A 13,858-nucleotide genomic window follows, 5' to 3' on the forward strand; every position below is an offset into this window, starting at 1 on the left:
TGTCAGGTGACAGCGTGTTTCCGGGAACGCCCCCTCTGCTGCCGGAAGTGCTGAGAACAGCTGTAAGGTTGTGAATCGGATTAGGAGCTGGGAAGGAATGATGACGGGCAACAGCGGCAGTGACCCGAGGAGGCCGGCGAAGATACTGAGGTGAGAGCCGGGGGAGAGAGAGAGAGAGAGGAGGGAAAGACTGGGCACCAGGGAAGGGAAGGTGTTTGTACACAGGCCAGCCATAGTATAGGGAATGGGGGGGGAGGGGTGAAGACTGGGTCACTTCTATGAGAGGTCATTGCAGGACATCCTGTTATCTCCAGCACAGGAGAAGGTAAGTATGGATAGAGGCCCACATTCATCATTACAGAGTGGGTGTGGCCAATCACCCTGCAACTATGTGATAGTCCGGCATTTAAGGGGTTAAAATGTGTGGTGAGGAGATATAATGTCCCCTTCGCTGCCTATCAAATGCCCTCTGAAGAGCGATCTGAGCACAAATCCCTTTTCAGAGAGCAACGCAAGTGCAAACAAGGCCTAAAAGCTGAACCCCCCCCCAGGTATGGATTTCATTGGTCCAGCTTGGACCCCATGTCAGTATACAGATTACATTCCTGACTAAGGATGAGCTCTGGCGTGTTCGCATGCTACACGTGCAGAGCCCGCCAGGAAGTGTGCGCGGCGCTGCGCTAATCACAGCCAGGGAGACATTGTCCCGATGCTCGGCTGCAGAGATCGGGAAATGTCTCCCTGACTGTGATTAGCGCAGCGCCGTGCACACTTCCTGGCGGGCTCTGCACGTGTAGCATGCGAACACACCAGAGCTCATCCTTATTCCTGACCGATCGTTGTGGAAGTCGCTGTGCTAACAACTGCCTACAAAGCCATTCACAACTCGGCCCCCGGCTACATCACTGACCCTAGTCTCTAAATACCAACCTAATCGTTCTCTTCGTTCTTCTCAAGTCCTCCTACTCTCTAGCTCTCTCATCACCTGCCCCCATGCTCGTCTCCAGGACTTTTCCAAAGCCTCTCCAGGCCTATGGAACTCCTTACCCCAGGGGTTGACAAATTTGCTTGGAATCTAGGAGCCAGCTAAAAAAGTTAGGAGCCAGAAAACGCACCCCGTCCCGACGAGCTTGCGTGCAGAAGCGAACACATACGTGAGCAGCGACCGCACATGTAAACGGTGTTCAAACCACACATGTAAGGTATCGCCGCGATCGGTAGAGCGAGAGCAATAATTCTAGCCCTAGACCTCCTCTAACTCAAAACATGCAACCTGTAGAGTTTTTTAAACGTCGCCTATGGAGATTTTAAAGGGTAAAAGTTTGACGCCATTCCACGAGCGGACGTAATTTTGAAGCGTGACATGTTGGGTATCAATTTACTCGGCGTAACATTATCTTTCATAATATTAAAAAAAATGGGGATAATTTTACTGTTGTCTTATTTTTTAATTAAAAAAAGTGTAATTTTCTCCCCAAAAAAGTGCGCTTGCAAGACCGCTGCGCAAATACGGCATGACAGAAAGTATTGCAACGACCGCCATTTTATTCTCTAGGGTGTTAGGATAAAAAATATATATAATGTTTGGGGGTTCTAATTAGAGGGAAGAAGATGGCAGTGAAAATAGTGAAAAATTACATAAGAATTGCTGTTTAACTTGTAATGCTTAACTTGTAATACCAACGGCCACCACCAGATGGCGCCAGCTCACAAAAAAAAAAATTTTTTTTTTTTTTTTTTTGCCCCTCCTTCCAAGCCAAGTCGCCAGGACCCTATTTCTAGTCGCCATGGCGACCTGGCGCCCGGGATTTGTCGACCCCTGCCTTACCCCAATCTGTCCATCTATCTCCTTCCCTATTAGCTTTTAGAGGATCCCTGAAAACCCTCCTCTTCAGAGAAGCCTATCCTACCCACACCTAACAACTGTGGGCCAGATTCACAAAGAAGCGCCTATCTTTAGGCGGGCGTAGCGTATCTCAGATACACTACGCCGCCGTAACTTAGAGCGGCAGGTCCCGTATTCAGAAAGAACTTGCGCTCTAAGTTACGGCGGCGTAGTGTAAATGGGCCGGCGTAAGCCCGCCTTATTCAAACTAGGCTGGTAGTGGGCGTGTTGTATGTAAATGATTCGTGACCCCACGTAAATGACGCGCTTAACGAAGTAAATTACGCCCGCTCAATGCTTAGTCGACGTGAACGTAACCTACGCCCAGCCCCATTCACGGACGACTTACGCAAACAACGGAAAATACGCCACAAACTGTCAATGCTTTCGACGTGAACGTAACTTACGTACAGCCCCATTCACGGAAGACTTACGCAAACAACGGAAAATACGACGCTGTTTGGACGTTTCCGACGTTCATACCTAACATGACTTACCCCTGCTTTATGAGGGGTAACTTTACGCCGGTCAGACGCCTTACGTAAACGGCGTATCTTGATACGCCGGGCGCACGTACGTTCGTGAGTGAATCGGCGTATCTAGCTCATTTGCATATTCGATGCAGAAATATACGGAAGCGCCCCTAGCGGCCAGCGTAATTATTGCACCCCAAGATACGACGGTGTAGGAGACTTACGCCGCTCGTATCTAGGCAAAATTCACGCGTAAATGATTCTAAGAATCAGGCGCATTGATACGACGGCGCACATTCGGACTTACGACGGCGTACGTGGAGTTACACCGTCGTAAGTCCTTTGTGAATCTGGGCCTGTATTTTCATTGTGTCTGTCCCCCACAGTTACTACCCTTTGTTCCACTTGACCCTCCCTTCTAGATTGTAAGCTCTAAGGAGCAGGGCCCTCTGATCCCTCCTGTATTGTAACTGTACTGTCTTCCCTGATTTTGTAACGCGCTGCGCAAACTGTTGGCGCTATATAAATCCTGTATAATAATAATAATAATATTAGTCATCCTCGCTGTCTTTAATGTCACACGCCGAGCAACCCGCCCCCTGGTGTTACTATGCGGTAGGATCACCATTTGTCTTAGTGAATGCAAGACATTCCCCCTGATTGGATAAGGTGATGGGCAGTGAGATTTAAAACAATGTTTTATTGTTTTGATTTGGATCTTCACCCTCCATAGGATGTTGCCTCCCCTACGCTGTGCAATTTGGACTTTTCATTACTGAAACCCCCTTTGCCCCCGGGCCCCATGCACATCCTCCGCCTAGGAGAGTGACATGCACTTTGCCCGCTGTGTCTCTTGGGATCTGTACGTCACATATCATGGGAGACGTAGTTATTTATTAACCACTTCCCGCCCAGTCAATTGACGTCCGAGAAGTGGTTGTGAAATCCTGACTGGACGTCTATCGACGTCCTGCAGGATTTCATGCCGGCGCGTGCCAATCGGTGATGCGGGGTGTCAGTTTGACACCCTGCATCTCCGATCTCGGTAAAGAGCCTCTGGCGGAGACTCTTTACCGCGTGATCAGCCGCGTCCAACCACGGCTGATCACGATGTAAACAGGAAGAGCCGTTGATCGCCTCTTCATCACTCGCGTCTGAGAGACACGAGTACCGATCGGCGGCTCTCCTGACAGGGGGGGTTCGCGCTGATTGTTTATCAGCGCAGCCCCCCCTCGGATGCCAACACTGGACCACCAGGGAGTGCCCCCCCCCCCCGGTGCTCAATAGAGCAAAAAAAAAAAATTAACACAATCGATGCCAATCAGTGCTCACAAATGGGCACTGACTGGCAACATGGGCACTAGCTAAAATGATGCCCAGCAATGCCATTAGTGCCACCCCTCAGTGTCCATCAGTGCCACCTCTGTGTCCATCAGTGCCACCTCTTGGTGCCCATCTATGCCCAGTGCCCACCTATCAGTGCCGCCTATGAGTGCCCATTAGTGCAGCATACCAGCGCCGCCTATCGGTGCCCATCAGTGCCACCTCTTCGGTGCCCATAATTGAAGAAGAAACCTTACTTATTTACAAAAAAAAATTAACAGAAAAAAATAAAAACATAATTTCTTTAAAAAATGTCGGTCTTTTTTTAGTTGCGCAAAAAATAAAAATCGCAGAGGTGATCAAATACCACCAAAAGAAAGCTCTATTTGTGGGAAAAAAATGATAAAAATGTCATTTGGGTGCAGTGTAGCACGACCGCGCAATTGTCATTCAAATTGCGACAGCGCTGAAAGCTGAAAATTGGGTTCGGCAGGAAGGTGCGTAAGTGCCTGGTATGGAAGTGGTTAAGAAAGGAGAGGGGGGCGGGACAGGCAGTGTGCCATCAGGGAGTCGCCAGCTGAACCTGGAGAAGCTGGCACCTTCCTGATGATGTCACCGAAGAAGATGGCAGAATGTGATTGAGCGGGGAGCATAAAAGAAACGTATGTCAGCAGGACAACACTGGATGCGCTCAGCGGGTGAGTATCTTAACCACATCAATACCGGGAACTTTCGCCCCCTTCCTTCCCAGACCAATTTTCAGCTTTCAGCGCTGTCACACTTTAAATGACAATTGCGCGGTCATGCGACGCTGTACCCAAATGTAATTTTTATCATTTTTTTCGCACAAATAGAGCTTTCTTTGGGGTGGTATTTAATCGTGGCTCCGTTTTTTATTTTTTGTGGTTATAAGCGGGGGGGGAAAAAAGACCTAAAGTTGGGGAAAAAAACAATATTTTCTTCTTTCTATTTTAAAAGAAATCCAATAAAATCGAATTTTGTCATAAATTTAAGCCAAATGTATTCTGCTTCATGTCTTTCTTATAACATTTTTTTTTTCATTAATTGTATAATAATTGGTTTGTGTGATCATGGACAGATGTACGCAGGTGATCATTGGGACGTATTATTTTACTGTTGCATATGTGAGGGACAGGTGTTTTTTACTGTGTGTGTGTGTGTGTGTGTGTGTGTGTGTGTGTGTGTGTGTGTGTGTGAGTGGACACTATTTTGGGGACTTTGTGTGGGGACACTGAACCGGGGATCAGTGTGTAAAAAGCTGTAAAAAAACGGCTCATACTCACTGATCACCAGCCGGCTGCGACTGGTGATCCAAAAGGCCGTGGCTTTTCCCAGGATCGCGGCGAGCTGCGGGCAGGATTTTTTTAGGTGAGGCCGCGGCTTCGGCCTAGTCCACAGAGTGCCGGTCCTATGGGGGAAAAAAACGATTTGGTCAAAGTCTGAATCAATTTGACCTTGCAACTCGAGCGCAATCCCCCTCTTTGAGGGACGTTCCTGAACGTCCAGGGCTATAACCCCTGTTAGATTTTATTTTTTTCTTCCACCATCTGTGTCCCATTGGGGAGAATTGCCTTTATTTCCTGTCCCATGGTCAAATGGGAAGTGAGAGTAAATCTTTGCAAATTAAAGCAGGAGTTTACCCAAAAATCAACTTTCTGCAGTTGGCTCCAACATACTGCTGACATGTGCAGTATGCTGGTCTTTTTACTTTTATTTTGTTACTTATCGTTATAGCAGTATTTCTTCTATCGCTCCGAGCGGGGAATCCTGTGGGGAATGAGCGTTCCCGAAGGCAAGCAAGTTGATTGACGGCCTTCGATAGCGCGTCACGGCTTCCGAAAACAGCCGAGGTGACACTTGGCTGTTTATGGCGCCTGCCGTGTAGAGCTGACTGCGCAGGCGCCGTAAATTGCCGAGTGTCACTGGTGTGGATTTTCGGAAGCCGTGACGCGCTATCGAAGGCTGTCAATCAACTTGCTTGTCTTCGGGAACGCCTCTACCAGGAAGTAATCCCCGCTCGGAGCCATAGAAGAAATACTGCTAAAACGATAAGTACCAAAATAATAATAAAAAGACCAGCATACTGCACATGTCAGCAGTATGCTGGATCTAACTGCAGAAAGTTGATTTTTGGGTGAACTCCCGCTTTAAGGGAATTCTTTGGGGACCCCCAAGTGACCAGAACTAGTGTCCCCATTGGAAGATTTCCACTCTCTCTCACTTTTCCGGGGACAACCCAAAATTTGGGATTTTCTATTCCAGCACTTTCACACCGGTGTGGCGGTAGTGGTAAAGCGCCGCTAGTTTTAGCGGCGCTTTTAACCCCCACTAGCGGCGAGGAAAGGAATAAAAGCGCCCATGTTGCAACGCTGCCCATTCATTTCAATGGGCAGGGGCAGTGTAGGAGCAATATATACAACGCTACCACACCGCCCTAAAGGCCCCTTTTACATTGAGGCGTTTTTCATGCGGTACAGCGCTAAAAATAGCGCTGCTATACCACATGAAAAAATCATGCCTTGCAGGCTTCAATGTGAAAGCCCAAAGGCTTTCACACTGAAGCGGTGCGGTAGCAGGACCGCTCCAAAAGTCCTGCTAGCCGCATCTTTGGAGCGGTATAGGAGCGGGGTGTTTACCGGTCCTATACCGCGCCTTCCCATTGAAATCGATGGGAAACCGCGGTAATATTAACCCTTTTTCGGCCGCTAGCGGGGGTTAAAACCTCACCGCTAGCACCCGAATATCGCGGTAAATACGACGGTATATCGGCGCTAAAAATAGCACGGCTATACCGTCACCGCACCTCTGCTGCCCAATGTGAAAGCAGCCTAAAGATGCTGCTTGCAGGACTTTTTTCCCCATCCTGCATGCACACTACCCCAGTGTGAATGCACTCAGACTTTCACACTAGAGAGGCAATTTACAGGCGCTATTTGTAGCGCTTAATCTCTTGAAAAGCACCCAAGTGTGAAAGGGGGGCCTACTTTCACTGATGATGGTAAACATAAACAGGACAAATAGAGAGGCAGAATCTCTAATGGGGGGCACAGAGCATAATACAAACTGACAGGGGTTCTAATCCCTCTCCACTCAACAAAAAAAAAAAGTGTTGCCTTTTAGTTCTTCTTTAAGAAGGGAGAGGGGAAGGTCTGCTTTAATGCTGGAGGAAATATAGTAGAACATGTGTCCCCAGTGACAGGCTGAGGCCGCGTACACACCAGCGGATCTGTCCGCTGAAAACGGTCCGCCGGACCGTTTTCAGCGGACAGATCCGCTGCCGGATTTCTGTCTGATGGGTGTGCACACCATCAGACAGAAATCCGCGCGTAAACAATACGCGGGGCGTGGCGTGGCCGCGCCGATGTGGGCGGCCCTGGAAGGTCAAAGCTTCCACGCATGCGTCGAATCAGAATGACGCATGCATGCAGGGATGGCGGTCGGTCGGACGTGTTCGGTGAGTCTGTACAGACGACCGAACACGTCCGACGGATAGATTTCCAGCGGACAGATTGCTTAGCATGCTAAGAAACATTTGTCCGCTGGAAACTTGTCCGGTCGGGCCTACACACGACCGGATCGATCCGCTGGAACTGTCCGTCGGACAAATATCAGCGGATAGATCCGGTCGTGTGTACGGGGCCCAAGAGGAATAAATATTTTTAGAAATGCATTATTAATGACTTCCACTGGATTCTGTGAAGTAGAGTGAGTCACCTTCCAAGGATAGCGACTTTGTTCCATTTCGCCCGCAGAAAGATCCGATGTCATGAATTGTGTGCATCTTTCATTGCTGTGATTACAAGAGCCGATAGGAAGCCTGTTCAGTTTTCAAGGCAGCTGGGATTAATACTCTGCTGACATTACATCCCGGGGTTTAAGTGCTCATTTCCTATATTGATCTAGCCTGGCTTAATATTTCCTTGGTAAACTTCTGCTCATCAATTTTTTTTTTTTTTTTTTTTTCTTATGTTGTGTGTTTTATTTTTTTTTAATTTTTTGTCTGATCAGTGGATACAAACATTTTTAATTTTAAATATTCTTCTCTATTGCCACAAAGTATATAAATCCACTTTGTGTGCACCATGCCTTTAAAAACCAATAGATTGTCTTTGTAAAAGTAGCAGTGACATCATCACTGTGCTGTATATAGCCCGTGCAGAGAGCAGAGCCGTGGAAGGGGCTCAGTAGGCCCCACCCACTACAGGCTGACTTCAGAAAACTACAGGAGGGGGCGGAGACGAGACCAGTCACCCTGAACAAGGAGAAAGAGCAGCAATGACTGGTCTTGCAGGAAGCACAGAGGGAAAGTCTCACACTGGATCACTGTACAGATCTGGAAGAAATGCACAAAGCACACCGAGATTCAAGGAAATGGCTCTTATATTTAGACAATATTTGATTATCTTTAACCACTTCCTGCCTGACCTATAGCAGAATGGTGACTGGGCGGTGGTTCTGTTATTCTGACTGGCCATCGTATGACGTCTTTCAGGAGAACGTGTGCCTAGCGTGGTGCTGTGTGTCACTCTGACATACTGCATCTCCAATCGTGGTAAGGAGCCCTTTGACAGAGACTTCTTGCCACGTGATCAGCTGTGACCAATCACAACGTGAACCAGGAAGTGACATTAAACGGCGGCTCTCCCTGTTAGAGGGGGGGTCTGTACTGATAATCAACACATTGATTATCAGCGCAGACACCATTAGAGGTGCCCATCAGTAATGCCTGTCAGTGCCCTTCAGATGCCAATCGTTAATGCCCGTCAGTAACTCATCAGTGCTGCCTATCCAGTGCTGCATATCAGTGTAGCCTATTGGTCACCATCAATTCTACATATCAGTGCTGCCTCATCAGTGCCCATTGGTGAAGCCTCATCAGTGCCAGTCAGTGAAGGAGAAAACATTTTATAACAGAAACAAACCTTTTTTGTTTTTCAAAAATGTTTGTTTTTTGCTAAACAAACTAAAACAAATAAAAAAAAAAACAGAGGTGATCAAATACCACCAAAAGAAATCTCTATTTGTGGAAAGAAAATGATAAACATTTAGTTTAGTACAGTGTTGTATGACCGCGCAATTGTCATTCAAAGTGCGACCGCTGAAAATTGTCCTGGGCAGGAAGGGGGGAAAGTGCCCGATATTGAAGTGGTTAAGAGAAAGAAAGGATTATATGTATACTTGTGTGTGTGTGTGTGTGTGTGTGTGTGTGTGTGTGTGTGTATATATATATGTATGTGTGTATATATATATATATATATATATATATATATATATATATATATATATATATATATATATATATATATATATATATATATATATAAAAAAAAATTAGGGGGGGGGTAATCCTTACAGACCCGCAGAAAAAAAGGTGACATGCAGGGCCTGTGTTCATGTTGGGGACAGTATTGGGCTGGGAAAAAAAAAAAAGGGTATTTCAGAGTAGAATTTGGTTTGTTGGGGGGTGATGACTTATCCCTAATTTTGAAAGGTAGATGCAGCTGCTGCTCAAATTTAATTTTTTGTTTAACCAATACAAAGATCTGTAGTAAACTGCATAGATCATTGGATCCGTGTATATTGGAGGTTGTGATAACTCTGAACAAAGCATTGCTCTGTTTCCCCAGGTATAAACCTCCCACCACAGAAAGCTCCCCCACCCTGGATGATCCAACCCCGGACTACATGAACCTCCTGGGCATGATCTTTAGTATGTGCGGACTGATGCTGAAGGTAAGACTTGAATAAAGCAAACCTAGAACTTCCTTTAGCTACTTCCCTATCCGGGCCAATTCTGATATTTCTCCCATGCATAAAAAAATAAATAAAGATCTGTATTTTTTTGTTTTGTTCGAAAATGACTTCAGAAAGCTCTGCTGCTCATGGACATGTGTGTGACATGTGGACGTTAAAGGCCACCCTCTTTGCCGCTGCACATACCGTTTTTTCCGGCGTATAAGACGACTTTTTGCATCTAAAATCATGCCACAAAAGTCGGGGGTCGTCTTATACGCTGGGTACCTGTCTGTCAGACGGCGGCCATCCATTATTCAAAAGCCGCGCCTCCTCCTCAGACTGTTCCGTGATAGGCGGAACACTAATTTTCCCAGCAGAGCCTCTGTTCAGTGTTCCGCCTATCACGGATGCCTTCTCATCCTCGGCCTCGGACGAGAGGACATCCGTGATAGGCGGAACACTGGACAGAGGCTCTGCTGGGGAAATTAGTGTTCCGCCTATCACGGAACAGCCTGAGGAGGAGGCGCGGCTTTTGAATAATGGACGCCCGCAGCCTGAGAAACTCTGCAAACAGGAGAAGGTAGGAAGATCGTCGAGGCAGGCATAATGGCACAGTGAGGCGGGCATAATGGCACAGTGAGGCAGGCATAATGGCACAGTGAGGGGTCATCTTATACGGCGAGTATATCCCAAAACCAGCAATTTTAGCTGGAAAATTAGGGGAACGTCTTATACGCCGGCAAATACGATATATGTTTTATCTGGGCTGCAAGAGGTTAAACAAACATCCTGATCTTGTATTGAAATTTTCAAATGGTTTTTAAATACAATTTTTTATTTATTTTTTGCTAATCTTTTTCTCCACATACTGCCCACGAAAGCTCTTTTACTGTCACTTCCTTTCGTGGACCGTTTTTTTTTTTTTTTTTTTTATTATATCTATCTAATCTATCTCCCATATTTCTTCCCTGATTGGTTTATTTTTTTTAAGATGAAATGAACTTCTGATATGCAGAATTCAGTGTTGCTCACTTGCCACTAGGTGGTGCTGTAATTAATTCTGTATGCCTGTTGCTATTCCATAGTAATCGTGTTGTAACTTTCTCCATTACAGTTGAAGTGGTGTGCGTGGATCGCTGTATATTGCTCCTTTATCAGCTTTGCAAACTCTCGCAGCTCTGAAGATACCAAGCAAATGATGAGCAGCTTTATGTAAGTCTTCTAGATGTTGCAACTGCAGGGTGATCCCATTCTGACTCGTTGATCTTGTTGACAATGTTGGTTTAGTGCCACTTGTCTGGGTTTTCACTGGGACTGTCCTGAAATTGTATTTAAATCCTGAATCCCGGAGCCCAGTGCCGAATGCAGGCATCCTGCACACCTGCCCCGCATCTCTTGCAGGGTGTCTGGAATCCCCTGCTATCTGCACCTCTATGGCAGCCGGCATGTTGCCTGTACAACACACTGGTGAGGGGACTAAACCCACCTCCTCCTCTGCTCTGATATTCTCCTGTACACAGACGGGAGGAGGAGGGACACCATTCTGCATGGGCTGCGCTGATGGTATGAGGTCAATGGCTCCCGCTGCTGTGCCCCAGCCAATGAGGAGGAAGAGACCCAGGAGAGCTTTTGCTCTTGTGCACATCGCTGGATCAGGCTCAGGTGAGTATTAGGGGGGAGTTGCACACTGAAGGTTTTTTATCGTCAGGTTAAAAAACCTTCAACTTTTTACAGTGACATTTTGTTTTATTGAGCATATTTTATGAGTTTTATTTAACTATGCCCCTCCCACTGGGAACCACTGTTCACTGTGGTGCACTATACTCACTGTATTGCTACTCTCCTTGGGGCACCCATTGGTGTCCCAGGTCTTTATCAATCCTATAGAGCAGTGATGTATTGTCGGACGTTTTTTCACTTGAATGCATTAAGGTGAAAACTTTTACCTTTACAACCCCTTTTAAAGACTAAACCTTTTTCTTACACTTGGTTTCAGGTTCAAATCATTATTTTTTGCTAGATAATTAAAGCGGTTGTAAGCCCAAAAAAAGCATAGTGAGCTAGTATGACTAGCATACTAGCTCATTATGCATTTACTTACCTTAGCCGTCCTCGTCTTCCCCTCTAGCCGCAGACATTTCTCCCGGAGGTTACTTCTGGGTATCGCAGCTCCGTCAAAGCCGACATTATTCATTTAGAAAACCGGTATTCTCATTCCGCCGTAGACAACGGTGCATTCTTTTGGGCAAATATCTTCTAAAAACCATGTAGGTTTAGGAGATATTGCAAACGCCTACAGGTAATCCTTAATCTAGGCTTACCTGTAGGTGAAAGTTGTAATGGAGGGGGGACGAAACGGTAAAATTAGCCCAATTTTTATTTTTTTTGTATACTGTAAAAGATGTTGTGCTGTGAGAATTTGAGAATCCTGATCATTATTCGAAGCAAAAAAAATTGTGATTCTCATTTTTCCCAGAATCAAGCATTTTCTATCCATGTTTAGGTAATACATCGTTAAAAAAACGTTGCATGTATGTTTATTGTGCATTTTTAGCCCTAAAGCTATTTTTTGCATTCTTGCAGGTTGTCCATCTCGGCAGTGGTCATGTCCTACCTACAGAACCCGCAGCCCATGTCTCCTCCCTGGTAACACCGGCCTTGTCCAGCTCAGGAGAAGTTGGTTGGTGTGGACCCTGAAAATTTTACAGAGACTCCGACTTCCCACTTTATCTCCTGTCTGGCAATTGTATGACTGAATAAAGATGGTTGATTTTTTGCTTGTCTGTGATGTGACTCGTGACTTGTCTCGTATATGTAAGTTTTGGGTCACCTTACTTGGACTTTTCCTTCACAGGACTGTGGGTACTCTAAGAAAATGTTTTATGAGGCTTCATTTGCTTTGGTGTCATTGTGGAGCTCCTATTGTTCAACTCCTGGCTACTGTACCCGGGCAAGGCAGATAAAGGATTGGTTCACCTTTAGCAACATGTTACACCTGTATTTAGGGTGTAACATGTTGCTAAGGACCAACACCCCCCCCCCCTCCCCCAGAGCCCCCACTTACGTCCCCTTTAAATCACGGCTTAGTGTGGGCATGCGTGCCCACTGCATGCTCCGTGACCGTGAGCTCTATGGGTGTCCCGTGATCATGACACAGGGAAACGTGGAAATGTAAACAAGGCATTTCCCTGTTCTGCCTAGTGACGTGTCAGGGATCTACTGCTCCCTGTCATCGGAAGCAGTGATCACTGCCATGTCAGTGGTAGTCCATTCACCCCCCCCCCCACAGTTAGAATTGCGTCATAAGACACACTTAACCCCTTGATCGCCCCCCAGTGTTTAACCCCTTCTTTGCCAGTGAATTTACACAGTAATCGGTGCATGTTTATAGCACTGATCACTTTATAAATGACAATGGTCCCAAAATAATGTCAAGAGTATCCGATATGTCCTCCATAATGTCGCAGTCATGATAAAAATCGCAGATCGCCGCCCTTACTAATTAAAAAAAAAAGCTATAAACCTATTTTGTAGACATGATAACTTTTGTGCAAAACAATCAATATACACTTATTGCAAATTATTATTTCTTGCCAAAAAATATGTAGAAGAATACAAACTAAAGTGTGAGATATATATATAATATATATATATATATATATATATATATATATATATTTAGTGTAGTAAAAAATATAGCATTTCTCATATCGCCTTTCAGGACAACCTTGGAGAGAGCGCAGCTCCGCCCACTTTTTAGGAAACACACATGATCCTTTAAGATCCCTCCTCTTCCACCATGGCCTCAGTTATTGTGTTTCCTCCGCCATGGTGGAAGCATCATAGGGAACCAGGGAGCTGCGCTCTCTCCAAGGCGGAGGGGTTGTTGGCTTACCTTTTTTTTGTTTGTTGCAGTGACCATCCCGGCCCCCCTCCACGGGGAGGGGGGCGTTCAGGAGTCCCCAGACGCTCCGGCTCAGTGGAGCATTTGGCTTCCCAGGAGGTGGCGGCGTGTGCCCGGGTGCTGCGGTAGGGCCTGGTGGCCGAGCGGTAACTGCTGCAGGTCGGCGGTGTTCCGCATTCCAGCTCCGGGTCACGGCCGGCGAATGCGTCGCGCACGGTGACGCTGCTTCCTGGGGGGGCGTGGCGCAGTGGTTCTCGACGCCTGGAACGCAGCGTCTGTGGGGCGGGTCAGGTGACCAGCGCTTCCGTTTCCGGCCCCCGATGATGACGCGGGACGCCGGGAAAATAAAAAAAAACGGGGCTTTTTCAGCTACTATATCGCTGCGCTCTACAATGGAGGAGAGACAGACGGCACCAGCGGATACAGGCGCTGCAGGCACCGGTCAGGCCCAGGTAAGAGGGGTACAATGGTGCCTTTTTATTCTTACCTTGATGGGCTTATTTGTGTTTTATGGTG

At 46.6% G+C, this 13,858-nt stretch overlaps 1 protein-coding gene across 1 annotated transcript; it reads left to right on the plus strand.

The window, feature by feature from the left end:
- The first annotated feature begins 4 nt into the window (after positions 1 to 4).
- On the plus strand, positions 5 to 12,214 carry WDR83OS (WD repeat domain 83 opposite strand). Its single transcript, XM_040346566.1, has 4 exons — positions 5 to 150; positions 9,330 to 9,435; positions 10,553 to 10,650; positions 12,022 to 12,214. Exons 1-4 carry the CDS (start codon positions 98 to 100, stop codon positions 12,086 to 12,088), a joined length of 324 nt encoding a protein of 107 aa, XP_040202500.1. The 5' UTR covers positions 5 to 97; the 3' UTR covers positions 12,089 to 12,214.
- Positions 12,215 to 13,858: the final 1,644 nt, after the last annotated feature.

Source organism: Rana temporaria, chromosome 3 (genome assembly GCF_905171775.1).
Source record: "Rana temporaria chromosome 3, aRanTem1.1, whole genome shotgun sequence".
NCBI classification, from domain to species: Eukaryota; Metazoa; Chordata; class Amphibia; order Anura; family Ranidae; genus Rana; species Rana temporaria.